This window comes from Neovison vison, chromosome 4 (assembly GCF_020171115.1).
Source record: "Neovison vison isolate M4711 chromosome 4, ASM_NN_V1, whole genome shotgun sequence".
NCBI lineage: Eukaryota > Metazoa > Chordata > Mammalia > Carnivora > Mustelidae > Neogale > Neogale vison.
The window spans coordinates 137,631,809-137,658,619 of NC_058094.1; the positions used below are offsets into that span (position 1 = coordinate 137,631,809).

Sequence of the window (26,811 nt, forward strand, 5' to 3'; positions counted from 1 at the left end):
ATGAATGGACCTGGCCACGAGCCAGCATCTGCCGGGTTCCGCACGCCTCCCGCAGCCAGGCGTAGGGATCCCTTCTGCGAGGGACGCGGGTCTGAGCCCAGGGAGAGGCACGGGGCCTCCCTGCAAGGCACTCAGTGACGGCAGGTCTGTGCCACCCTTCCTGCCGCTGACCTTAACTCTGATTCCAGACGAACTGCCTCTAAGGGAGGACGCCAGCTAGTCCCCTGGTCTGATGATTCCGTGGGCCCTGGGGCACCCAGCTTGTGCCAGGTGGTTCTGACCACACAGGCGCTCGGTGTCCTGCGGTCGGCTTCTCCGTCTCTCCCAGGACCCAGTGGCGTGCGGCAGTGGTTGGTTCTCTCCCGAGGTGCATGGTCCCGTTCTGCTCTCTGACCCTCCCCTCTCGGGCCCTGACCGCATTCTGCTCTGTGTCCCATCTCAGAGCAAACCTGCCGCTCACAGGGCCTCCCGATTGCGGCCGGCTGAGGCATCGTCAGGACCCGACACAGACCCTTTTCTTGCTCTGGCTATGCTTGAACCATTGGCCTCTGTTCCGTCCGGCAAGGCAGCTGGGCCGCTGCTGACAAGCACACAGTAGGTGGCCTCCCCCGTCTGAGGAGGCTGTGCGACGAGGTGCAACTTCTCTGCTGACAGACGGTGGCACCGTCGTTTGTCACTTTGAAGTGATTGTCCCGGCGCGTCCCAGACCGCTGGCCCCCCCACACGTCACTGCCGCGGCGGGCCCCTGACCTCTGCTAGAGGGCACGGGTCGCCCCCACACAGCCAGGCTCCTGTCCCTCCTGGCTCCACTGCATCCAGCCCTGGGCGTCATACAGCAACGCTAAGAGCCCAGTCTCATGTGAGCGCTGCCCTCCCTATTCGTCCCCGAGGCGTCTGCCTGTTCTGAGGCCGGGAGTCTGAGGTCGAGGCGCCAGCAGGGGTTCTGGTGAGACTGTCCTCCTGGCAGACGTCAGAGCCGCCGCGGGGAGAGCGCGCGCTCCCATCGATGTCATGACCTCGCCTAACCCGGATCACCTCCAAACACCATCACGTGGGGGAGAGCTTCAGTACAGGAACTTCGGGGACACACTCAGGCCGTAACAGTGGATCTGCCGGGTCCGCAGCCGCCCGCCGCAAGCACTGCCTGCTGCTCGGGGAGGAGCTGCGTCCACAGCAGCTGGAGTTGTCTGTGTGGCCTGCCTTCCTCCATCCTGGTCCCATCGGCCTGTGTGGGGACCAGACTGGAGACTTTGACGGTGACAGGCTGCAACCCGCCACTCTGAACCTTCAGGTCTCTAAGAAAGCAATAGCTTCTGTCGTTCTTCTCAGGACCGATGCTTTTCTTCTGGCTGCTGGGTGTGTGCACCTGTGTGTGTGTGCGAGTGTGTGCATGGGGATGAGCACCTGGGTCATCGGGATGGATGACCAAGCCGGCCACGACACCCCCAGCCACCAAGGCCTCACCCAAAGCAAGGCCCCAATTTCCCGTGGTTCTGTGAAGGTGGAGAGAGGCAAGGAGGCTGCAGCGGAAAAGCTGGGAGCCTGCAGAGGCAGGTTCACGCGGTTTAAGGAAAGAAGCATCTCATGGGGGAGCAGCGGGGGCTGCTGTTGGAGAAGCGGCAGCAAGTCAGCAGCAGATCTGGTTGAGTCAGGAAGGTGACTACTCCAGCAACAGACGCTCAGTGTAGATGGGACAGCCTTCTGCAGCTAGGATTTTCACAGCCAGAGAGGGGAGGTCAGTATGTGGCTTCAACGCTCAAGGCACAGACTGACTCCTGGAGGGGTGAATGCCGCTGGGACTTCAAGTTGAAGCCATTGTTCATGGGCCGTTCTGACAGTCCTACCTCCCTTAAAATCATGTCCAGTGTCCTGCTCCTGTGCTCTAGAAGTGGAAAGCCAAAGCACATCTGTTGGCAACACGGCCGACTGCATACTTCAGCCCACCATGGGAATCCATGTACGGCTCTGGAAGAAAGGATTCCTTTCCAAACAACAGCACTTGCTGACGAGGTAGCAGGTCACCTAACAGGTCCGCGGGACACGAACATCAGGATGGATGTTAGCTTCGTGCCTGACGCGACATGCATTCCACAGCCTGTGGGGCCCGGAGTCGCTTGGCCTTCTGCATCTTATTATTCCGAAATACGGCTTGTAAGGCTGTTGCTAACCTCAGGCAGGAACCCCTCCGAGGTTATCTGGGAAAAGTACATCGAAAGCCTCCGGAAAGGATCACCACTCTAGACGCCATGACAGACATTCATGATTTATGGCCAAAGGTCAAGATACCGGCATTCAGAGGAATTCGGAGGGAGATGATTCCAGTGCCCACAGAAGACCTGGAGGGGCTCCGGACTGACGTGGGGGGTGGGTCCCTGCAGGGGTGGTGGGAGCAGCGGCAGACTTAGCGTGGGAAGGGCGCCTGGAGACAGAGCTGCGTCTCGGGGACGAGCCAAGAACCTGTGTCTTGGGACGGCCCCCGCTCCTGGTGAAGACGCCGGGAAGGCTGTTGGGGTGTCAGCAAAGGATCTGGAGTCTTGCTGGAGCCGAGGAGACTGAGCAGCAGCAGGGCTGGAGAGGATGGACTCCAGAGCTGATGGAAGTTCTCCTGCGGGTGAAATGCGGTCAGACAGCGTCATGGGCTACAGAGACGATGTTCGTGCTGGGGAGACCCGAGCGGCGTGGCCGGGCCCGCTGCTGTCTTCGCGCAGCCATGGCCGCAGCCTCCCCACCCTGGAGCCGCTGCCGGCCTGAGGAGCCTGCGGCCACTGACATCAGGGCAGACCCTGCACCAGCAAGAACACTCGGACTGTCTGGGAGCTCAGATGATGGGCAGCCCATTTTAGCAGTACAGAATTTTTTTTTCAAGATTTATTTCAAAAGAGACGGGGGGAGGGGGAGAGACAGAGGCGGTTCCCGAGCTCACACCAACCTCTGCGTGGGGTTCGAGGGAGAGGAGGAGTCCCTCCTGGAGCAAAGCCATTCTGCGAGCCCAGAGGACACTTGGCAACCCGCAGTTCAGAACCCTCCACGCGCAGAAAACTGATCACGCGTGCCCCTCCATCTCCCTGCTCAGTAGTGACATGTCGGAGGGAGGATCAGCACGAAAACCAGACAGCGCTCCAGACCACAGCCTCCACCATCCCTGAGCGCCAGTCCTGGACCATTTGCTGGCTCACTGTTGCCCTCCGCGTCCTCCTCTGGCCCCGCAGTGTGCCCCCCACCCAGCTCTCCAGCCCCATTGGCTCTTGGCTGCAGGAGATAGACTCTGCCGGGCGACCGTCTCCTGACTCTGGCTTTACATCCAGAGCCCTGAGCCTGCCACTTTCTCTTTTCAGTGCATCGTGCCTTAGCAACAGCTCCTTGGCCACACAGTCCTTATGGCTGGTATCTCCCCTCGAGCCCTGGGTGTCCAACATCACGCGGGGGGCCTCTTCCCAGCAGCACCTACACACACCAGCAGGGATGGGGGGCTGCCCCTGCGGGCCCCGCCCTCCAGTCACCCTGCTGCAGGCAGCCGCCTCCTCAGCCCCGCCTGATTCCTAGGACCATCCTGGCCCCGAGAAGGGAGGTCTGGGTGGGGGGCTGTGATGAGGCTTCTGGGGCCCACCGTTTCATGAGGGAGCGTGGTCAGAGGAGGCCAGCACGGCGTGCAGCTGGATGAGACTGAGCCAGAGGTAGATTCCAGTCTGACCCCACGAGGAACTCTGGAGCCTGGACAGCATGATGAGCCGTCCACCCTGAGGCCAGCACGGACATCATGCCCCGTGCTAGTCAGTCGTCGTCGGGGGGGTCCTGGGGAGGCAGGCCGGGGCCTCCAGCTTTGAGAAATAAAAGTTCAGAATGCCCAGTTGCATCTGAATTCCGGAAAAACCAGAAAAGGATCCCATCTGTCCCCAAGATAGTGGGACACAGCACCTCCTCGGCCTACCCTCGGGGGCGCAACAGTCGCGGTGCTTCTGGGTGCGGGGGCTGCACGAGGGAGGGGCTCCCAGCAGCTCCCAGCGCCCATGTGTTCCGGGAGGCAAGGCCAGCATGAAGTGCTCGCACCGGCCGGGATCCTGGAGGATGCTGTGGGCTTCCTGACATCTGGAGACTTGGGTGGAATTCTCAGGCGGACGTCATTTTCTTCACTGGGAGCAAGTAGTGCGCGCTCCTGCTGTTGTAAAGGATCTGCCCCACACGTTTCCAAGGTGGCTGCAAGGTCACAAGTGTGGTTCAGCCGCCGAGAGTAGGACACGTGTGGGGAGCAGTGTGAGTCCGCGACGGGCCAGCTGCGCTGTTCCCCCGGAGCGAGTCAGAGGGGAGAGCGGGGCGCTGGCCTCGACCTTTAGACACAGCCTACGCTGCCTGTTTCTAGTTCAGAGTCGGGGTGGCCTGTGCGGAGCCCCCACCAGACATGGGCCGCGTGGGCCGGACAATCAGGTCCCAGAAGCCTGGGTGGGAGGAGGGGGTGTGTTCTGCTCACCATCTCCGCACAGGCCCCTTCCCCCGGACAGTCAGCTGCTGCCCGACTTCCCTCAGCTTGAAACCGGTCCAGCTCCTGCCTCGGCCCCCCCGGGGCTTTCTGGAGCCTGCCCGGTTGAAAGTAACCACCGGCTGTGCACCCCCATACCTTGCTCCCCACGTGCCACAGGGAAGAATGACTTGTGAGCCCCCGTCCTTCAGGCTGCACCCGATACCGGCGACTGCAGAGCTTACCTGCAGGGCCTGGGATCTCACAAAATAAACAGGCGGAGCCGGTGGCTCCCAGCCCCATACAGCCCAGCCCCACGCCAGCTCTGGGTGGGCCCCGCTGACGCTCCCCACCATCCCCTCACAGCTGCGCCGTGCGGCCTGAGCGCAGCGACACCAAAGGCCCGGGAGGCTCCGAAGCAAGGAGGGTGGGACTTCTGCCCGCACGTCTGCTCGAGGGACTCCCCCTTGGCCTTTCATGGAAGAGGGTGTGCAACAGTGAACACCGAGGCTGGGTGGTCCGTCCCCCAGGGCTGGGTGCACTGCCCCCGACCCAGGTAGAACGGGGGTCTCTGCGCGAGAAGAAGGGGCAGGGGCTGTGGGGACCAGAAAGAGCGTCGCCGTCACCCCCACCCCCACCTGGGAGCATGGGCAGCCCAGGAGCACGCCCGCCCTCTGGCCAGAACTGAAGCTCCTGACACTGGGCCGGTGGGACCAGACCCCGTCACAGGGACGGCTCCCAGGTCGCTCTGGCCCCCTGCTGAGCAGTGCAAACCCTCCAGGGGCCAGGATGCCGTCGGGTCCTCGGGCTCCAGGCAGATGCGGTCTCGCTCTCCTGGGCACACTACCTCGTAAGAGTCCAAGAAGGCTGCTTGTGGTGCTGCTCTCCGGGGGGCATTTGGCCATGGCCCGGGGAAGGGGAAGCCGGGCGCAGACGCATGCCATGCCTGGATGTCTTGGCCCGGTGGACCCAGATGGCTCTGGCTCTGGTAAAGCTGGACTGAGGACGGGACACTGCACCAGGTAGGGTGTCCTGGCTCACCTGACCCCTTTTGGGCCCAGCTCTGTCATCCTGGGAAGAACAGTCTTGTGGAATGGTGGGCTTTGTGAAGAGCAGGAGGGAGCCGCTCGGGTCTGCTTGATCCCCGCAGAAACAAGGTCTGCAGGAAGGAACTTGTCTGAGGCCAGGTCACTAGCCATGAGGGACTGGAACCGTGCCTCTGAGGCAGGCTGGCTGTCCAGCCTCCACCTGCCTCCCGCTCCTCCCCCAGACCCGGCTCCGTTGGCCTTGCTCTCTGCTCTTCCTCCTGCACCGGGGGTAGGAGGATAAAACTCACAACTTCACCTGTACAGTCCGGGGAGCTTCATCAGATGTAGACAACTGCCGTCACCGTCAAGGAAGAGAATCTTTCCATCTCCCAAAAGTCCCCGTGGCCCCACCTCTCTGCTGTCAATCACCCCTCCCACACCCCAACCCTGGAAATCCCGGGTTTGCTTTCTGTCCCTTCGGTTTTGCCTCTTCTGTGTAAACAGAATAATTGAGAACTTCCTCATGTCACCTTGGAAGAAATGGCCAAGCTGCTTTCCAGAGCGAGCTGTGCCCTTTTGTATTCCCACCAGTGATGTCTGAGGGCACCCGTAGCTGCGTATCCTCTTCGACTCGTGGTTTTATCTGTCTTTTAAATTTCATCCATTCTGGCCTCTGTGCAGGGGCATATCCTATGGTTTGAATTTTCATTTCACTGACTGACTAATAATGTGTATATTTTTATGTTCTTATTGAGTATTCTTCAGTGAGGTTTTCAAAATTAGGTGTTGGGTTCTTGTGAATTTCCAGAGATCTTTATATATATTGTGGGTACAAACCATTTAATTAGACACTGTTTTGCCACAAGGTGAGAGTAACTCTACCAGGGTCCTATTAGGATCTTGGAAGCACTTTCTTACGAATGGGGTTCACAGCCTTTTGCTCCCACTGCCTACATGCTGGCAAGAACCCCTCAGCCATCATGGAGGCCTTCCTAAGCTGCTGTCCCAGCTGGCCCATCCTGTCCCCATTCCTCCAGAGGGAGGATGGCACAGCGAGTAGTAGGAGGTTTGGGTGACAGAACCTCGTGTTTGCAGACTGCAGGAGGGATGGTGGACCTCTCTGGAACTAGTGTCTGTGCCGCTCATTCCATGCATGCATGACCGTCATGACTGTCCCCGCAGCCCTATTCCTCCTGGGCTCCGCCTTGTAGCCTCCTTGCCTCTGGTCACTGTGCTGTCACCAGAGACTGGTGAACACTCAGCTGTGTCCCAGCACCAGATCCCTTGCACACAGCCCCTGCCCAACAGGTTTTATCTACTTGTCAGCTCATTAAATAAACATCTATTAAGACTTGTCATGAGGGATGCCTGGGTGGCTCAGTTGGTGAGGCCTCTGCCTTCAGCTCAGGTCATGATCTCAGGGTCCTGGGATCGAGTTCTGAGTCAAGCTCCACGCTTGGCGAGGGGTCTGCTTCCCCCTCTGCCCACTACTCCCTCCACCAGCTTGTGCCTCTTTTTCTCCCAAATGAAAACAAAAACAAAAACAAAAACACCCAACCTGTCATGGGCCAAACCTTGCATCAGACATTTCCGCATCTGTAGTTTTTTAAAACTTGCTGGGTCTGGTGTTTCCTTAGGGGAAGGTTTTGACATCAGTTACGTATCTTCTCCTTCTACTCCGCCTGGTCAGGCTTTTCTAGGTCTTCCTGAGTCAGTTCTGGTCATTTATATTCTTTTAAAAATCATCTGTTTTCTTCAGATTTTACAGGTGTGTTGAAGCGAGTCTTCTGTATAATCGTAAAACTCTTCCACCTCCTGTTCTTGTCACTGAAGTTGTTCGTTGGTGCCCTTTACCCTTGATCAGGTCAGCAAGTGTTTGCGGCTTTACTGTGCTTTTCCAAGAATTGGGTTTGGGGTTTGTCTGTCACGTTTGTTGTAGGCTTTCTTTGTACGTTTTCTTTAGCCTGCGTTTCTGCTCTTACCATTACTGGTGCTTTAATTCTGATTTTCTCTGAATGTGTAGGCGTTCAGCACCCTGAGGAGCAAGCTCAGCTTGCTGATTCTGTCCTTATTTTCTCTGTCTGTGCACGTGAGGGTAGGACAAGCTCCTCTGAGCCCCGCTCTGGCTGGCAGCCAGATGCTCAGTCCTCAGCGCACTGGCTCCCGGTTACTCATTTATAAAGGGTCACTAACCCAACCCAGATTGCCTGTTTTGCCCAAAGGCTGTTTACAGCAGCCCCACTTGCTGCATGTGAGTTAGCTCAAGTCGCTTGAAATATGTGTTTCTCCGATTGCCTTTGATACTGCTGGTCCCTCTGTGGGGAACATCCCTTTCTACCTGCTCCTTCTCCCTCACACACCGCACTGTAGGAACGAGCCTCGGAAGCCCCGTGCCGGGCGCCTGGAGCCCCATCAGTGTCCTGCATGGCCCCAAAGACACCCTCCTCGGCCCACATGAGCTTGTGCTGCTTGCTCACCGGTGTCTCCTGCCAGATCTAAGTCCGGGAGAACTAACCACGAGTCCCTCCTGTGACCGGGGACCGAGCACAGGATCAGGTACCCGGTAGGGTTAAATACACAGGGTTTCAAGTCCCTTCCCAATCTCCATTTTTGGTCGTTGACGCCATCATTCTGGGGCCTAATTAGGGCATGCTTAATTGCTGTAACCAATGCACTGAAACAGGAACCGGGTCTGCTCTGCAGGGCTGTGTTTCTCGCTCCCGTGACAGCCAAAAGAAGGTGTCAGCGAGCTGGTGGGATCTCGCCTCTCCTCCTTATCTTTGTGCAGCCCAGAAAGACAGGGGACAAGCCAGAAGAGCCATTCTCTTCTGAGAAGCCTGGACCCAGCAGGGGTGCACTGTTTCTGCCCACGTTTCCAAATGCATCTCACTACAAGAACCGCAGGCCAGCCACACGCCTGGCTTTGTAACCCGGGCGACCTGGGCCCACGACTGGCCGTGTCTGCCACTGTCCACTCCTCCAGCCACCGCGGGTCCATGCACACCTTCCTTCCTTACAGAATGCACCCTAACTCCTCCCCAGAGGCAATGACACCAGGTTCTGTGCAGTCCCTGGACCAGCTGCAGGAGCAGGCATCTTTGTCTGTCCCTCCTCACTCGTGGGGGAAGCTGCCTGGGCTGCCCATAGCGAACATCCCCCTGGGGGGAAGGAACGATGAAGAACAGGGAAGGTCGTGCCCTGTGGGGACACGTGCCTCCACAGGACTCTGGGTCTTCCCTGCGGGGAGACTCACCAACCCAGGCCAGCCCCCACCTTGGGACATCCTTCCCCGACCTCCACCCTCCACAAAGGCAAAACCTCTTCTTTCTGATAAAGTGTAAGGGCCCAAGGGTTATTCTGTGGCTCGAGACAACAAAGGCATAGTCAGGCCACAGAACGCTGTCTGGGCTTCCATGATGGTCCCATCTGGGGGAGTCAGAGACACGCTCTTACAGTAGAAACAGACCAGATTGTTAGTCATTCTCTCTTTCTGTCATTGTGGTGAAATACATAAAACATAAAATCCACCACTATAACCACATTTTACATGTGCAAGGCAGTGCGTGAACGACCGTCACGATATTGTGCAACTATCACCATTTTTCCCAAAACCTTCTCATTGTCCCAGGCAGAAGCTCAGTGACTCCCTATCCCTCCCCTCGCACTCCCCTGGGAGCCACTGTTCTGTGTACGGTCACCATGAATTTGTCTGTCGTGACGTTTTGTCTAAGCAGAATCCTAGAACAGCCGTCCCTCCATCGGGGTTAGGTCACTCCGCGTCATGCTGTTGCCTACATCTCGAGTGTCGGGATTTCATCGCTCTTCAGGGCAGAAGCGTGTCTCACTTTGTCTACGCACTCACCTGTTCACAGAGAGTGAGTTCGCTTCCTCCTGTGGCCATTGTAGACTTCGAGCTCTGGAATGCGGGCATGCCGGCATCTGTCGAGTCCCTGGTTTGGGCTCCTTGGGGAATATACGTAGGTGAGCAGTCTCTGGGTGCCACAGTCATGCTGCCCCGATGCGCTGATGATTTCCATGGTGGCTGGATCAGCCTGCATTCCCACCAGCAACATCTGTGGGTTTCCCTGTCCCCACAATCTCACCAACACTTCCTTTCGTTTTTAACCTAGCCACCCTCAGAGGGTCGAAGTGGTAATTCCCTGTGCTTTGGTCTTCATTTCCTGAGTGACCAGGGGTGTTGAGCATTTCTTCATGTGCTTCCTTTCCACTTGTCTGTCTTCTTTGCAGAAATTCTCCTCCAGGGGCACCTTGGTGGCTCAGTCAGCTGGGCGTCTGCCTCGGCTCAGGTCACGATCTCGAGGTCCTGGGATCGAGCCCCACATTGGGTTCCCTGCTCAGTGGGGAGTCTGCACCTCCCTCTCCCTCCCTCTGCTCATCCTCTCTCAAATAAATAAACAAAATCTTAAAAAGGGAGAGAGAGAAAGAAAGAAAGAAATTCTGCTCAAATCCTTTGCTCATTTTTAAATTGGGATGTTTGTCATTGAGTTGTGAGAGTTCCTATTAAACCCTGCACATCAACGCTGGTCTGATGTAAGATCTGCACAAGTTTTCTCCCACCAGGAAGACCCTGCGGGGGTCTTCTCACCCATCTGATGACACGTTTTCTTGTACAAGTTTTTAATTCTGGATTAAAAAACTAGATGAAGTCCTGTTTGCCTCTTTTTGGTTTGGGTGTCATGTTTAAGAAAAATCATTGTCAAACCCAAGACCATGAAGATTTACACTTACGTTTTCCTCTCGGAATTTTAGAGTATGAGCTTCTTGAATGTGTACATTAATGTACTTCATCATGCTTGGGATGTTGTTTCCCCATTATTTTTTCAAATACTTCTTCTGCCCCTTTACATCTCTCAGCGCCTGCCAGGACTCCCACAATACTCATGGTGCTCTGCTTGGTGGCATCCCACAGGCCTTTTGCCAGGCAGCCTGGGAAGTGCAGTGGCCTAACCTTCATGTTCATTGACTCTTTCTTCCACCTGCTCAAATCTGCGGTTGACCTTCCCCTAGCATTTTTTTTTTCAATTCCATTTCAGCTATAGTAGTTTTCTGTTCCAGAATTTCTGTGCAGTACCTTCATATAATATCCACTTTTCGCTGTCATTCTCTGTCTGTTCATACATCATTCTCCTAACTCTTTTTAGATCTGAATTTGTGGTTTCTTTTAGCTCATCAAACATGTTTAATTTAATGTCCTTGATTAGTAGTTCCAATGCTTGGGCTTCCTCAGGGAAAATTTCTATTAAATTTTTTTACCTCCTATGGACGAGCCATATTTTCCTCTTTCTTTGTGTGCTTTGTAGTTTGGGGTTGTTGTTGAGAACTTGACATCTGAGGCATAGCAACTCCAGAAGTTAGGCTCTCCCCACCCCGCATAAGGGTTGGTTTTCTTGCTTGCTGAGGGCTGCAATTGTCCATTTGTATGGTGACTTCCCCAAGAAATTTTCTAAAGGTCTACATTTCCTGTATTTCTTTTTTTTTTAATTTTTAAAAATGTTTTTCAAAGTATGTATTTTTTTTTTAAGATTTTACTTATTTGACAGAGAGAGAGAAAGCAAGAGAGTGAACACAAATAGGAGGAGTGGGAGAGGGAGAAGCAGACTCCCCTCACTGAGTAGGGAGTCTGATATGGGGCTCGATCCCAGGACCCTGGGATCATGACCTGAGCTGCAGGCAGATGCTTAACGACTGAGCTACCCAGGTGCCCCCAAACTGTGTATTTCTCACCTGTGGTCCCTGAAGAAGTTTCTTTTCTGATGTTTCTGTAGTCAGCCTCTGATGTAACAGAGAATTTCTTAAATATCTATATTTAAAAAAAAAAGATATGAGAGAGAGAGAGAACATTTAACTGGCATTGTGTATCTCAGGCTGAAATAAAGGAAGCTATGCCCCTAGCCCTCAGGAGCCCAGAACACCAAAGAGCCCTGCCTCCCTCCAGCCAGCTGCTGTCTGGATGTGGGAACAGGTTTGTGCACACTGCTCACTCACAGGCCATCAGTCCCCATTCCTTTCCTCAAGCACTCCCCCCTGCTTGCTCTAACTGTCTCATTGGGCTCCTCAGTTCCCAAATCCTTTAGTCTGATCCTTTTTTCTAAGTAATAGCTGTTTTGTTGGAGGAACTAACCGTTGGGTGTCCTGCTTCACTGTTTTCTGGGACGTTGCCTGCATCATTCTCTTTTCAGACAATAAGCCACGCTGCTTTAGGGCAAGGCTGGCGTCGAAGAGACGGGGCCAACTGCCTGTGTCGTTGGAGCCTCCAAAAAGGACCAGCAGGCACAGGCTGGGCATCTGGCCTTAACCTGCCATAGATCCCATTCGCTGGAGGGCCCGTGCGCTTAACTCTGACCCAGGCGCTGAAGCATCCTCCAGTAGCAAAAATAGCTACGAGTTATCGAACAACTTGGATTGCCAAGATCTTATCTGCGCTCTCTGCCAGATCCTCGCAATAGCCCCGCGAGGGAGGCACACTGTTACCTCCACTTTACTGACAGGGAAACCGAAGTGCGGAGAATTAGGACTTGCCCAAGCCCTGCAGGCAGCGAACGGCAGTGTCTTCAGACTCTGGGCTGGCGACCTCATGCTCTTGTCCTACCCTAGCAGTATCTCGCCTCCTCCACATGGGATCCTGGATAATCCCTTCACTCTGCCTCCCCCTCCCCAGCCAAGATGCGGGGTGCTCCCTCTTCCCTCACTCTTAATCTACCCCTGGCCCTCCCTTGGCTCTGGTCTTGGGGCTTCAGCCCTGACAACTGGCCCCAGGCCTCCAGCGCCACACTGGGCAATGCAGATGTTGGTGGCCATGACCCCCCCTTTCCCCTCCCCCTCTCCCCTGAAACTGGGGTCTCTGAACACTCCTAGCCGGGAAGTAGCTCCAGAGGCTCTTTCTTGACCCCTGTGTGTGCCTGGCCCTGTAGGAGCCCCCCGTCTAGTGCAAAAGATGGACCTACGAGCACCCCCGAAGTCAGGCCGACACAGGAATGAACCCCAGCCACGTCACGCACAGCTGTGGGATCCCTGAAGCCCTTCACTGCAGCGGGCCTCTGTTTCCCCATAGCCAACAACAACCCTAAGCTCCCAGGTCAGCTGTGATCCACATCAAGCGGCAGGCTGGGCAGGCCATGTGTGGAGGCCTCTGGGTGCCCATCATCACGACCCCCTATGCTCTGCCGTCTCTAAGCTGACGTCCTCCTTGCCTCTGTGCCTCACATGCTGGCCACACTGCCTGACACTGTCCTACCCCCAGGTCCCTGGCCCCCCTCCCACAGGGCACGCCAGTCTACCCTGCAGTGAGCAAACACTTGCAACACGTTGCTGACCTCTCGGCTCCATTGCATCAGTGTCGGGGAGTGCCGCACGGGGCCCAGCTGGCACTGAGGCCCCCAGGCCTGGGAGGGGTGGGGCTGGCATGCTGGGCTCTCGGGCCCTTTTCTATCCCACCGGAATATGAGGTCTGGAAATTTCCAGCTTAACTGTGAACCTCCGTCCTTCAGAGTCTGGGCCTCAGAGCTTCTGGGCAGAAATGGCCGATGAAGCATAATGTTTCTGCTTTGTTAACTTTACTTATTTCTCAGGACACTGGAGTGGCTCCGTCGGTTGAGCGTCCGAGCCTGGGTTTTGGCTCAGTTCATGATCTCAGGGTTGTGAGATCGAGCCCCGTATGAGGCTCCGTGCTCAGCGTGAAGTCTGCTTGGGAATCTTTCTCCCTCTCCCTCTGTCCTTCCCCCTGCTCGTGTGCTCCCCCCTCCCAAGATAAATAGATTTTTAAAAATATATATTTCTCTGTTACACATTCATTGCAGAAAAACAGGAAATACAGATAAGCAAAAAGGAAAATAAAAGCACTTTTCTTTCCACCATCAGGTTAATTACTTTACCATTTTGCCCTATTTCCTCCTGCGTGTACTAGATGTAGCACGCGTCTATATGACAGAAATGGATCGTGTCTATTTCTGAACCATTTCCCCACCGTTCAGACACCACCTCGGAACTTCTTGGCTCGAGACAACAGCTTTTATGCTCTTATTTTCCATAGGTCAGGAGTCCAGGTGTGGTTCAGCTTGGGGGCTCTGGCTCAGGGTCTCACGAGGGGGCAGCCTAGGGGCTCTGTCATCTGAAGGCACGGCTGGGGCAGGTGGGGCTGCTCTCATGGTGGTTCCCTCACCTGCCTGGCAAGCTGAAGCTGAACCACTGGCCGGAGGCCTCAGTTCTTCTCAGTCGACCTCCCCATAGGACCTGACTTTCTTCACGCTGTCTTCCCTCCATGTGAAGAATCCCAGAGAGAGCAAGGTGGAAACCATCTAGCCTCAAAAGTCACACTCCGTCATTCCTGCAGGATCCCGTGAGTCACACAGGTGTCCTCAGCATCTGGGGACCACACGGGGGGCAAGTACCAGCAGTGGGGCTCACTGGAGGCCCTGATGGAGGGCGGCCACCACATTCTCTCTGACAGTATGTCAGGGACAACTTTCCCTGCCAGCGGATCGATCTTATTGCTTTTAATGACTCATAACTGTAGCATAATTTATCGAACTGAGTCCCGGCAGCTGGACGTAAGGCTTATGTACCATTTTTTCTTCCCGGAATCTCCACCACTGAACTTGCCAGATTATTTCCTAAAGGTAAATGAAGAAGAAAAGGAAATTGTGCTTGCTGACCTAGTTTCATGAGCAGCCAAGGTCTGAGAAGACCAGCAGGACACAGAGCGAGGTCCCTGGGATCCTACTCTCTCTCCCCGTCAGATGGGGAGCTCACTATTTACCGAAACATCCCAGGGAAAACATCCTAGGGCCTGGGGAAAGGGCTCTGGGGAAGGATGCTTGCAAGTCACAGTGCAAGCTAGGGAGGGCAGCGGGAGTCCAACCAATGAGAAAGGGGGCCTGTGTGCCCCAGCCCTTGTCCTCTCTAGCCTCCCAGAGGAGAGGGCTGGAGGTTTCTGAGCCTCTTCTCAGGTGCTATGTGCTTGCTCCAGGAGAAGGGCAGCTGCTTCTTAGACTGGCTGGTCCAGAAGGATCCCCAACACCCTACCCCAGATCCAAACCCAGGACAAGACCCATCATGGCACATGTTGGAAAAACAGTGGCTCAGAGCCAGATGCTGGTGGGTCAGTGACCTGTCACAGTGGGTCTGGTGAAGGTGCTTTTGTTCTATTTTAGGAGGGGATCGATTGTGTCAAAGGCTTTCTCTGGGGTGACTACACTGGCCATTGGCGGAAGAGTCTGGCATTCTGTCAGTCCACTGTCCGTACCTGAACCCCTCGCGAGCTCCTGCTAATTTTAGCAGGACCTCGCAGGTGCCAGCATGTCCCGGTGACAAGTTCACTCCCGCGGGGGCTGGGCCAGGGGCTGGGGGACGCTGTGTGCAGTCCAGCATCCAGAGCGAGCGCTTGTCTGGACCTCTACTGCCCAAAACCCAAGAATGACCTCCGGACATTTAGAGGCAGGTTTTGATGATTTAGTTTAGAAGCCCTGATAAGAACAAGCATTTTTCACCTGGGGGGTGGCCCTGGGCTGGGGCACAGCCATCAGGGCAGCGTCCCACACTCCTCAGTTTCAAAAACCCCTTCTTTTCTTCCCTGCCCCTCCCCAGTCCCTTGCTCAGCTCTCACTGGCCCAAATGAGGTATTAAGTGCTCCTCCCCATTAATCCTGCGGCCTCATGGCCCAAGGGACACACCCAGGGGAGATGGAAGGGTGGGGGCAGAGCAGGGGAGGAGGGCCCTTTGCAGCCTGGTCTTTTCCGGCCTCCCCCAAATCTGCTGGGGATTCCCTTGGCAGTCGTGCAGCCTGCAGGCCCGGCCCTCCCGGGCGCTCCCAGTGCGCTGCCCTCTACTGCGCTTTCCTGCCCCGGCACCTCCGAGGACTGGAAGACAGGTAGACTCGTTCTGTCCCCTCCCCAGAATCTCGGGCACCGGTCCGAAGGCACTAATCCGCAGACCGGGTGCAGAGGGCATGGGCATCACCCCCGGCCTTGGCCCCGCTACCCTGGTCAGCCCTGACCCCGCGCAGGTCCCCTTTGCCCTTCAGCCCCACCTGATCCGGTGGCAGCGAGTGCAGTATTTCAGCGGCTGAGGGCTGAGCGCTCCATGCAGAAGCCCCGGGGCAGCCTGCAGAGGGCAGTCGTGCGACGAGGGGGCCCTCACTTGCACAGGGGGCCTCAGACTCCAGGCTGCAGCCTAGCCGCGCACCTCAGCAGACAGGGTGTCCCCACCTCCCCCAAAACCTACCTTGTGGCCCCTCGGAGAGATGGCGACAGATGCCCAGACAGCCTCGAGTCTGGTAAGGACCCTCCCAGGGTGGGGCACTGTGCTTCCTCCCGGGCACATGGGCTGCTCGCTTTGGCGCCGGAGCCCTGGAAGGAGGCATCCAGGCTAAGGGGCAGCGGTGCCAGTCCCCAACCCCCTCCCCATGGTCCCCTCCTGACACCCACGGTACAGACTCTCCAGAAGGGGTCTGCAGGGGTGGCACTGAAAGATCCTGGAGTTGCACCCAAGAATCAAACAGCACGCCTCCACTGGATGCAAATTGCAAGAGGTTTATTGGTTACACAGGCGCCTGCGGACGCATCAGCCTTTGTGGGCTGAGCGTGCCGGGCTAAGTTGGGGAGCAGATTATATAGGGCAAGGTTGGGGTGGTGGGAAGCGAGTTTACAGAAGCAGATGCTTGGTTACAGGAATCTGATTGGTTAACCTAAATCAAGCATTGTTAGGCACTGTAACGGTTTGTTCTGGCGGGAAGCGGTGGCGGGAAGCGATCCTACAGAAGCAGATATGCATGGTTACAGGAGTCTAATTGATTAATTTGATTCAGGCATGATTGGGCGTTGGGGTCAGGGCGTTCTGGCGGTTCCTTGGGACAGCACTCTGGAAAGTCCCGGTACATTTCGTTTCTCATTTGTCTCTCCTTTGACAGACCGGGTGACCACAGACAATGTGTTGCCATCAGGCTATGGGGACAATAGGTTGCTAAAACAAACCTTACCAAGGAGGAAGGGGGTCCTAGAGGAAGGGGGTCTTTCAATAGGTTGCTAAAACAAACCTTACCAAGGAGGAAGGGGGTCCTAGAGGAAGGGGGTCTTTCAATAGGTTGCTAAAACAAACCTTACCAAGGAGGAAGGGGGTCTTTCAGCACCTTCTAGGGAACTCGCTCGTGGGGCTCCCAAGGCCAGACTGTCCCGAGTTTGGGCCTCACACGGCCCTCTGCCCCTTGGTACCCATCTCCTCTCAGCTAACGTTCATCTAGATGTGCTGAGACCAGGCTCCCGGTTTGCCCGCCCCACACACCCCACCTCAGCGAGTGGAACCTCTCTGAAGGCCCAGGCATCCGTGCGTACACAGTCTTTACAGCCCCAGACCTGGACACGGTTGTCCGGTATCCATGCTGGAAGCAATGGTAGGGGTCAGGCTATTTGGATGGGGATGATGGGGATGGCATCGGGAGCATGCCTGCTCCCTGAATACAGCATTCATTGCTTTGGGACGTCCTCTCCGGGACTCAGAAGAAGGCAGGATACTTAGGGGTACCCCTTCGTAACAGATGAGGACACTGAGGGGAAGGACTAAAGGTGCTTTCTACCCCAGCACAGTCCTGGGCGGCCAGTCTGTATGGAGCCGTGGGCCCCTGAGGACCAGGGGATGAGGTCCCTGTGCAAACGCTGGGAGGACCTGTGGGTTCCAGTGCCCATCCCAGCGCTGCGGGACCAGTGTGAGCCTGTCGTGGGTCCAGCAGCAGCCTGACTCTGAGGCTTCTGGGAACCCGGGTGGCTGTGGACACACAGTGGGTGACCCCAGGGCTCTTGCCCACATGTTCCTGGGGTAAAGGATGCCCGGTCCAGGAGAAGCAGGTGGGGGAGCCCCTACGTCAGGGAGCACCTGGCAGCCTGCCTGGAACCTGGGGGAGACAATCAGGCAAGAGACCCCCGCCCATCTTTGGGTGTAGCCATGAGCCCCAAAGATGTGTCCTGTGACCTCCTGGCAAGTGGAGGTGAGGAGTGGTTGTGGGAAGAAGGGGGATAGGCTCTGAGCTTTGTTTGTTTCCCCCAAGGCCTGGCGGTGGGGAGGGGGACAGGGACCTTCTCAGGGCTCCTTGCGCAGCACCCTGCCCTCCCAGGTCACCCAGGCAGGTCCTTTAGGCCAGCTCGACTGACAGCAGCACGACACTCCCAGGAGACTTATGTGGCTGGCCTCAGGTCCTGAAACAGGGCAGGAGGCAGCCCGGTGGGGTGGGGAGGTGGGTCAGAGCTGGCACCCAGGTGCAAACCCAGGTCCGAGGCTCGTGGCACTGTGAGCTAGAGAAGGCAGACCAGAGTGCCCAGCTCCCTCACCGTAAGAAAGGGGGCTCCAACGGCACCTGAGTCCCAGGATGATTACTCATGGTAAGGGAAAACTGGGGGTGCCCTGAGCAGTGCCTGGCACCCGGGGCCTGCTCCTGGGATGTTCCAAGGACTCTGTGAGGCAGACTCCCACCCCATGACTTGAACTCCACCCATGTCCCCCAGACACACGGCCCTGGGGCTGAGGGGGCTGCACAGGTCAGAGCCCTGTCCTCGCAGGGTTGCACGCTGACAAGCTGCACAGGAGGCCCCGATGCACAAGAGGAGGGGGCTTGTCCCCAGCCCGGATGGCGCTCCTCACCACGGGAGGCAAGGGTGCAGGAGGCCAGTGTCAGCCTGGGTCACTAGAGGAACCTCCCAGACCTGGTGTCCCCTGCATAGCCCCCCATGGCCAGGGACGGGCTCCCTGCCACACCCTGCCCAGGTGGGTGGCCTGCCCACAGCCCCAGGGAGAATGCAGAAGTGCTTTTGCAGAAACACTGCCAAAACCGGATTTGTCTGTACGGTGTCTCTATTTCAATGTCAGCAGCAAACTCGAGCTTTTCTGAACATTGTACAGAAAAGTGGGACCCACAGCCAGATGCAGCTATACGGGCAGGATGGAATTATCTCACCCTTCCAGTCCTTCCACTCCTGTGGTGTCCCAGCAGGGGTGGCATGTCCCCAGGCAGAAGTGGGGTCTTCCTGAGTCCCAGCACTGCGAGACCTTACATGCTTCCGGGACCTTTCCTGTAGAACGAGTCCTTGGAGAGAAACAGCTAGGTTTAGGAAATTAAATGTTGCCTTTTCACCTGGTGGTTTGACTTCCTGTGATTTCTGGGGTTCCACAGAAGGGTCTCTGTGGCCCGGGAGCCGGCAGAAGGGGTTTTCATCCACTGGCAGTGGCAAGGACCCACGGTGGGCCTGGACACAGAGGGTGAAGCCTTTGGCCCAGTGCCCCTCATGAGTCTCGGGTCACAGCCACCAAGAGGGCAGCCACAACAACTGGGCGAGGCATGAGGTTGGACTGTCACGCCGTCTGCATGGCTCTTGGTGAGAGTCTGTGCTGTCTTCCATCCCGTCCCTCTGGACAGTTCTGTCCCCATTGAGATGCCCAGCAGCCTCTCGGGGCCCTCAGGCAGCAGATCCCCTGTGCTCAGCTGGGTGCAGGCTATGAGGCACAGCTCCCAGGAGACTTCTGCAAGTCTGGGCTCTTCTCGCCGCCGATGAGGCCATCTCTTCCCAGTGAACCGAGATGGCCAGCGTTTGCAGGGCGTGGCGCGTTAGCAGAATTCTGCAAGTGTTAATGTCTCTACTCCTTGCTGGTAAATTTTACATTTGAAAGCTTGTGAAAGATAAGACAGAGGGGGCCAGCCTGTGGCCATGAACCCCTGAGAATGGCCTGGATTGCTCCACCAAGGAGGAGGCCGTCCCAGGGCTGTGCAGACTGGCTTGGCAAACACTGGCGTCTGGTTCTGTGTGTTCTGTCTGTGACGGTCAGCCCCATCCCTTTGTGACCTTCCTTGGGTTTAAACTTTAAGTGCAGGGACATGGTCCCTAAGGAAGGACATGTATCTTAGGAATGCTGTCGGCTACAGGGAAGTGGCTTGAAACCTGGCTTAACTCCGGCTTCCACTGATTCACGTTTGCTCCCACAACCAGCACGTGGAGGTGGGAGGGCCCAGAGCTGGCCAGTGTGTCAGGGCCAGGCTGCTCTGCCCTTCTCCGTCATCCCTCCCACCGACAGCCCTGACTCCTCATTGTTACAGGACAGCTACTGCAGTGCCAGCCATCACACCCATTGCACTCTTACTCTGCTGTGTTCACAGTTACAGGAGCACTGACTTTCCAGGGAAGAGAAGGTCCTGCTAAAATCAGAGTTCTCTTTCCCTGTCATTGGCCAGAACTGGGCCACGTGCCCGGCACAAAACCAGATCACCAGCAAAAAGGCGCAGGATAGCTGTGCTTGGCTTGACCAGGTTGTGGGCTGTACCCTGGGCTGGGGAGGGGCTGCCTTTCTCAAACGAGCTCCATTCGCGCACACTGGCCCACTCCCTCGGCATTAATTCTGGTGGGAGAATGACCCAATCTCTGTGACAGGCCAGCCACCCCCTGACCTCCAGACAGGCTCTTCCCGCCCCGTCTCACCCACTCTTCCAGTCAGCGTGGCAGGGACCCTACAGTGGGCGTCTGAGCTACGGGGAGGGGCTGCCGCATCTGCTGCCGCCCCTCCCCGTCCAGCATGCCTCGGGCCACACGTGTTTTGGGGCTGCCCTTGGAGCTCTGCCGTTCTAGGTTTTTGGCTGGTTCACGGGGAATTCAAACAGAGCGGTCATCTCGGACCCAGGGCCAGGGCGCAAAGGAGCCCCCGGTGTGTGGGGGGGCACCGTAAGTCGGGGCATCCAGGCCCCGGCCCCACGCGGCTGCTCCCCCGCCCCGCACAGGCCGAGCAGATCCTGGCGGACTTCCAGCTGCAGGAGGCGGACCTGAAGAAGGTGATGCGGCGGATGCAGACGGAGATGGCACGGGGCCTGCGGCTGCAGACCCATGAGGAGGCCAGCGTGAAGATGCTGCCCACCTACGTGCGCTCCACCCCGGAGGGCTCAGGTTGGCCAGCGGCGGGCAGGGAGGGCCCCCGGGACTTTGCTTATGGCTCGGACCTCTGATGCCCCCACTCCCTTCTCTTCTTCTCTCTCTGGACTTGGGGTCCTGCCGGCCAGAGCCCCAAGGCTGATGCCCTTCTCCCTGTGGCTGCAGAAGTTGGGGACTTCCTCTCCCTGGACCTGGGCGGCACCAACTTCAGGGTGATGCTGGTGAAGGTGGGGGAGGGCGCGGAGGGGCAGTGGAGCGTGACGACCAAGCACCAGATGTACTCCATCCCCGAGGACGCTATGACCGGCACCGCGGAGATGGTGAGCAGCTGGGCCAGGGCCAGGGGCTGCGGGCCGGGGGCCGGGGTCAAGTCTGCACAGGATCTCTGAGCTTGCCAGTCCTGGTGGGAGGGCCCACCTATCTACCAGGGCCGGGGCACCCATGGGCAGGACAGCCAACCAGCCTCAGAGGGCCCAGGGAGGCAGCTGGCCCCAGCAGGTCACCTCCCTGCTCCGTTTCCCAGATGGCTCAGACGTGTAACAGGGTGGCAGAGAGAACGTGCTGGTCCAAGCAGCCCATGCACACTGCCTTCTCCCTGTGTGTCCCCCCAACCTGCTACCAGCAGGGACACCAAGCAGGGTGACAGCAGTCATAATGTCTGCCCAGGCGGGAATGCTACCCTGCCCGGGGGGAGGGCTCAGGAGAGGGTACAGAAGTACCACGAACCTGGGAGGTGGGCAGAGGCAGAACCCATCCCCTGGGGACCAGGGTTTCAAGGCAGGAGTCCCAGGGCAGCCTGGTCCTTGCCACACCCCTGCATGCAGTCAGACTGGCCATGAAGCAGCAGGGCTGGTGTGGACGGTGCGGCCAAGCGGGGAGTGTGGACGATCAGCAGGGTGTGGAGGAGTACCCGGGGCTGGGGCCAGGCCCACATGAGCAGGGTAGGGGCCAGTCCCCAGCAGGACCAGGCGTGGGCGGCCAGGACACCTGGAGGCAGTGAAGGCCACTCTGGGTGGTAGAAACAGGTAGAAATCTGGGAAGTGACGGCCACAGCTGTGCCTCTGTCCTAAGTCTGTGACTGGACGTCACGGGGCCCAGCGGGAGGGATGGGCCGACAGCGCACAGCTGGGCTGGGAACCAGGCCGGTCCTGGAGTCGTGCTATCCCCGAGGCGGCAGCACTCAGGCCAGGGGAGCCGAGGGCAGGCGGGGAGGCCGTGCTCTACTGGGGCCCATGTGGGTGCTGTGGCCAACGGCCCGCTCGTGGCCTGTCTTCCAGCTGTTCGACTACATCTCTGAGTGCATCTCTGACTTCCTGGACAAGCATCAGATGAAGCACAAGAAACTGCCCTTGGGCTTCACGTTCTCCTTCCCCGTGAGGCACGAAGACATCGACAAGGTAGGGCCAGGTCAGGGTGGGGGGTGGACGCGTTCCCCAGAGAAAGACGCCCCGGGAACTCCCTGAGGCTTCAAATGCAACCCCATGTCAGGAAAGAGCCTTGGGCTCAACCCGTGGCTCTGTCACTGGCCTGTTGTGGGACTTTGGGAAACAGAGATCCGGCTGGTTCTGTTTGCCCGAACCAAAGAGTCCCTGAGGCCAGCAGAATTGTCCCCTGCCGCAGATCGGGCACAGGCGAGCGAGCGGGAGGAGGGCGCTGGCAGGCCAGCACAGCCGTGTGACGCTGGGCCACCAGTGTGGGCGGCAGGACTGGGCTGGGCCAAGGCTCCACCCGCCGCCATCCCCCCCGCCCCCAGACACACACACACACAGACACACACATGCACACGTGCACATTATCCATGCACACGGACATGCAGAAGTCAGCCGCACACGCACCTGAATGCACACACAGGTCAATCATATATACACGTCTACCCGTCACGTCTACATCTAAGGACACATGCACACACGTGTGTGCATTATACACGCATGTGCACACACCAAGGCCGTGTGTGTGTGCGATGAGCACACGCACACATGCATTTATGCATGTACACACATCAATTACACACACATGTGTGGATTACACACACACGTCTACGCACATCAACTGTGAATGCACACAACACACACACGACCTCTCAGAGAGACAGCCAGCGCAGGGCTCCTTGGTTCTCCATGCCCGGGCCACACAGCGCACGAAGGGCAGCAGGGGCCGGCCGTGCAGGGGCCCAGGGAGACCCTCCAGGAAGGGGCGATGACTCTGTGCCTTACCATTTTCCCCTTCGGTGTACTGCAGGGGAGGGACCCCAGCCTTATACAGGCGGCTGTCTGGACCTTGTCCTCACTCTGGGTGATGCCCCGGGCTTTCCTCTGGAACCACTCACGTGGGCTGGAGGCCAGCCCCGCAGGAAGAGACGTATTTGGATAGAGTCGCCTCAGCCACTTCTCAAAGCCATAGTCCAGCTGAGCAGGGTGCCTCACCCTGCCCCTCCTCTCCTCTCAGGGCATCCTCCTCAATTGGACCAAGGGCTTCAAGGCCTCCGGAGCAGAAGGGAACAACATCGTGGGGCTCCTCCGTGACGCCATCAAACGGAGAGGGGTGAGGCACCCCATGACCGCCCTCAGAACCCCCCTCCCCTCTGGCCACGATGCCAGGGACAGCCTCCTGGGCGACCCTCCCCACTCTGGACGAGCCTGAAGCAGCCTGAGCCAACACCCCAGCCCGATCACTGTTGCCTCTGGGCCTCTTGGCAGGACTTTGAAATGGACGTGGTAGCGATGGTCAACGATACAGTGGCCACCATGATCTCCTGCTACTACGAAGACCGCCGGTGTGAGGTCGGCATGATTGTGGGTAAGGACTCATGCCCGGCTCTGTCGGGGGCTGGCAGCACACAGCCTCGGCCCGCCTTGATTCCCGGCCCTGAGGCGTGAAGGCCAAAAGTCCTGGGCCATGGGCGATAGAGCAGGGCTCTAGTGCCAGGCGTGGACCCCACAGGTGGCAGGATGTGGGGTGGTCTTGGGGAGAGGTGGGGGCGTCCTGACTGTGGCTAGTATATCAAACACTCACAAGTCCCGGCATCAGAGGACACACTGGCTACAGGTCTGCAGGGCCCATTGAGATTTAACTACATTCCCCTCGCTGGTAAATTGACCAAACCGGACAGATGTGTCCCCGTGGAAGAGGACTAGCATAGGTGACATTGTCCCCTCCTAGACAGTCTTCCTGTCCCCGTCCGAAGTGAAGGTCAGGAAGGGAGCGTCACCGGCCCCGGCAGGCCTCAGCCCTTCCCAGGAGCTCTTGAGGGTCCGGAGTGGGCACTGAGCACGGCTCCCGTCTGGTCAGTCATCCCCTGAACATGCAGCCGCCGACTCTGGGCTCCGGCTCCCTAGAAAGTCAGTGGCCTAAGTCATTTGTCCTGCGGGGCCCCCGAGAGCCGGCCCTCCCAAACCTGTCTCCCGTGGCACACACTGGCCTCATGCCGTCCTCCTCTCACTGCTCACATCTCCTCGTTCCATGTTTGACTTTCCGACAGAAAGCCGTCTCCAAGTCCACCACCTAAACGCGAGCGGCAAGAGCCCTCTTCCCAGCGGGCTTCCCAGCTGTAGGGCCGCAGCTCCCCGAGACACCCTGTCTTGGTGTGTGGGCTCTGCAGCCCCTGCCTCGGGCACAGCCCCGCCGGAGCAGGGATGGCCGAAGCTGGCCTGAGCTCACCTCTGCCCTGCACTCACTCTGCTCAGTGCTTAAAAGCAGGATAACAACCAAGATCCCAAAAATGGGCAAATGCCCATCAAAGTCTGGATTTCTGGGGGCTTTCTCTGTCTCTGTCTCTGTCACTCTCTCTCTCTCTCTCACACACACATACACACCAAAAAAACTGGACGGCCCTGCATCCCTGGACCCGCATTGTGCAATGGACTCTGTAAATTACAACGCCCCCAAAACAGGGCTCAAGCACATGCATGTGAAGTGCCAAAAAACAAGACTGCTGCGTAACCGAGATAAAACCATGCACACCTGTAGTGGCAAAGCATCTTGCCCTGTTTCACTCTGTCCTCCCAAGTACCTGGGTAATAACAGCCCAGAGGGATGGGCTCATTAACGGGGAGGTCATGCAGCAACAGAGGCGCCTTCCCACTTCGCCAGGCCAGGCAGTGGTGGGTGTGGCAGCAGGGAAGCCGGGAAACCAGGGCCATAGGGGGCTCTGCGGGGGTGCAGGTGGAGAGACTCGGGAGAGGTGGGCGCCCAGGACTGCACCTGCTCCCCCTACTCCCCCACTCCTCACCCCTGCGGCCCCCACAGGCACAGGCTGTAACGCCTGCTACATGGAGGAGATGCAGAATGTGGAGCTCGTGGAAGGGGACGAGGGCCGCATGTGCGTCAACACTGAGTGGGGCGCCTTCGGGGACTCCGGGGAGCTGGATGAGTTCCTGCTGGAGTACGACCGTGTGGTGGACGAGAACTCCCTGAACCCCGGCCAGCAGCTGTAAGGACCACCCACGGGGCTCCCCCTCCCACCCGGCTCAGGCAGGCAGATAAGGGGCTTGTTTCTAAAGGGCTCTGGGGAAAAGCAAATGAGAATCCTATCTCGAGAGCTGGTGCCTCCCCCTCCCGCTAGGCGCCCCTGTGAACCTGACACAAACACAAGGAGGTTTGGTCCCCAGAAAGAGGGTCTGTGGGTTGATGGGCCAGGATCACGGGTCAGGTGGCCCAGCCCCTGACCACCAAGGAGGGAGGCTCTGACACCCCCAGTCAGCGCTCACAGCGTTCAGCCCAGAGCTCCCTGAAGTAGACACCTGTCCCCCATCACCGCTCCTCGAAACGCCGCGGGCTGGTCTGAACGGCTTGAGAACCAGCCCTCCCTCCGGCGAGCCTAAGGAGCCCTGTGGTCGCTCAAGCCTTCCTGCGCTCCCGGTGCTCCACTGGGCCGGTGGGATTCCGTGCGCGTAGAGACGAAGACGCAGGCGCGCTTCTGCCCCGTAGGCGGACTCCAGGAGCCCAGGACCCCAGCAGGCACCAGCCCTCTGAGCCTGAGCTCCCCGCTCCGTGCGGGTCAAGGAGAACAGCACCCACCATGCGGCCGTGGGAGGATGGCGTGGGCTGGGCGCGGGGCCCCGGGAGGAAGGCCGCAGCCTGGACGGACGCCCCGCAGTAGGGCAGGGTCAGTCCCAACGCCCCAGAGCGCTTCCTAACCTTGAGTCCTACTTGACATAAACGAGAGTAGGCGCGCACCGGGTCTGGAAGCGGGATGTCGCAGTGCCCTACCTGGCCTCCTCGTGGCCGCGCGTGGGGTGACCCTGCCGCCCTCCGTGCAGGTACGAGAAGCTCATTGGTGGCAAGTACATGGGCGAGCTGGTGCGGCTTGTGCTGCTCAAACTCGTGGACGAAAACCTGCTTTTCCGTGGGGAGGCCTCCGAACAGCTGCGCACGCGCGGCGCCTTCGAGACGCGCTTCGTGTCGCAGGTGGAGAGGTGCGCTGGGCGTGGCGCCGAGGCGTGGGCAAGGGGGTGGCGCCGAGGCGTGGGCGGGGCCGAGGCACGGGCGGGGTCCGGGCAAGGGTCCAGGGCCGCGCATGGCCCGCAGGAGAGCACCCACCCGCGCCCAGGGCGCAGCCCACTTGTCCCCTTGGTGGCTCCCCACCGCCGTGGAGATCATCCCACTTCCTCCACACGCCAGTCCCAAGGCGCGCCAGGGTCGCCCACTGTAGAGCGGAGGGCCTGGGCTTAGAGCGAGGCACAGTGACCGGTGACTGCTGGTCCTTGGCGGAATCGGTCCCGCTCCCATGCGGAGTCCAAGCCCCACCTTCGCCTGGGTGAGGTGGGCAGGCGGAGGGGAGGGGAGGAGGCCTCCTCCGTTGGGTCGGGGTCAGGCTGGCCCTGGCCCAGCGACCGTCCAGCGACACGCCCCCCCCCCCAGCGACTCGGGAGATCGCAAGCAGATCTACAACATCCTGAGCACGCTGGGGCTGCGGCCCTCGGCCACCGACTGCGACATCGTGCGCCGCGCCTGCGAGAGCGTGTCCACGCGCGCCGCGCACATGTGCGCCGCTGGGCTGGCAGGCGTCATCAACCGCATGCGCGAGAGCCGCAGCGAGGACGTGATGCGCATCACCGTGGGCGTGGACGGCTCGGTGTACAAGCTGCACCCCAGGTGAGTCCCCGCGGTCGGTCGGGCAGCCCCGCATGCGCCTCGGGCGGAAGGCGAGCGGAACCCCCGGGGTTTTCCCCGGGGCCCCCTGGGCTTACTGCTCCAACTGCTGCGGGGGCGGGGAAGGCGGGGTGTCTGCGTGTGCAGGGGGAGGAACCGCAGCCCTGCTTCCCCTGTCAGCTTCAAGGAGAGGTTCCATGCCAGCGTACGCAGGCTGACGCCCTTCTGCGAGATCACCTTCATCGAGTCAGAGGAGGGCAGTGGTCGGGGCGCGGCCCTGATCTCCGCCGTGGCCTGCAAAAAGGCCTGCATGCTGGGGCAGTGA

The 26,811-nt window shown here is 58.5% G+C and overlaps 1 protein-coding gene across 1 annotated transcript; it reads left to right on the top strand.

Annotated features, from left to right (window-relative positions):
- On the top strand, positions 1–26,811 carry GCK (glucokinase). The gene is made up of 12 exons (XM_044246999.1): positions 1–61; positions 1,125–1,256; positions 13,299–13,331; positions 20,247–20,411; positions 20,562–20,716; positions 21,674–21,793; positions 22,842–22,937; positions 23,093–23,192; positions 24,642–24,825; positions 25,655–25,810; positions 26,256–26,489; positions 26,667–26,811. Exons 1-12 carry the CDS (start codon positions 1–3, stop codon positions 26,809–26,811), a joined length of 1,581 nt encoding a protein of 526 aa, XP_044102934.1.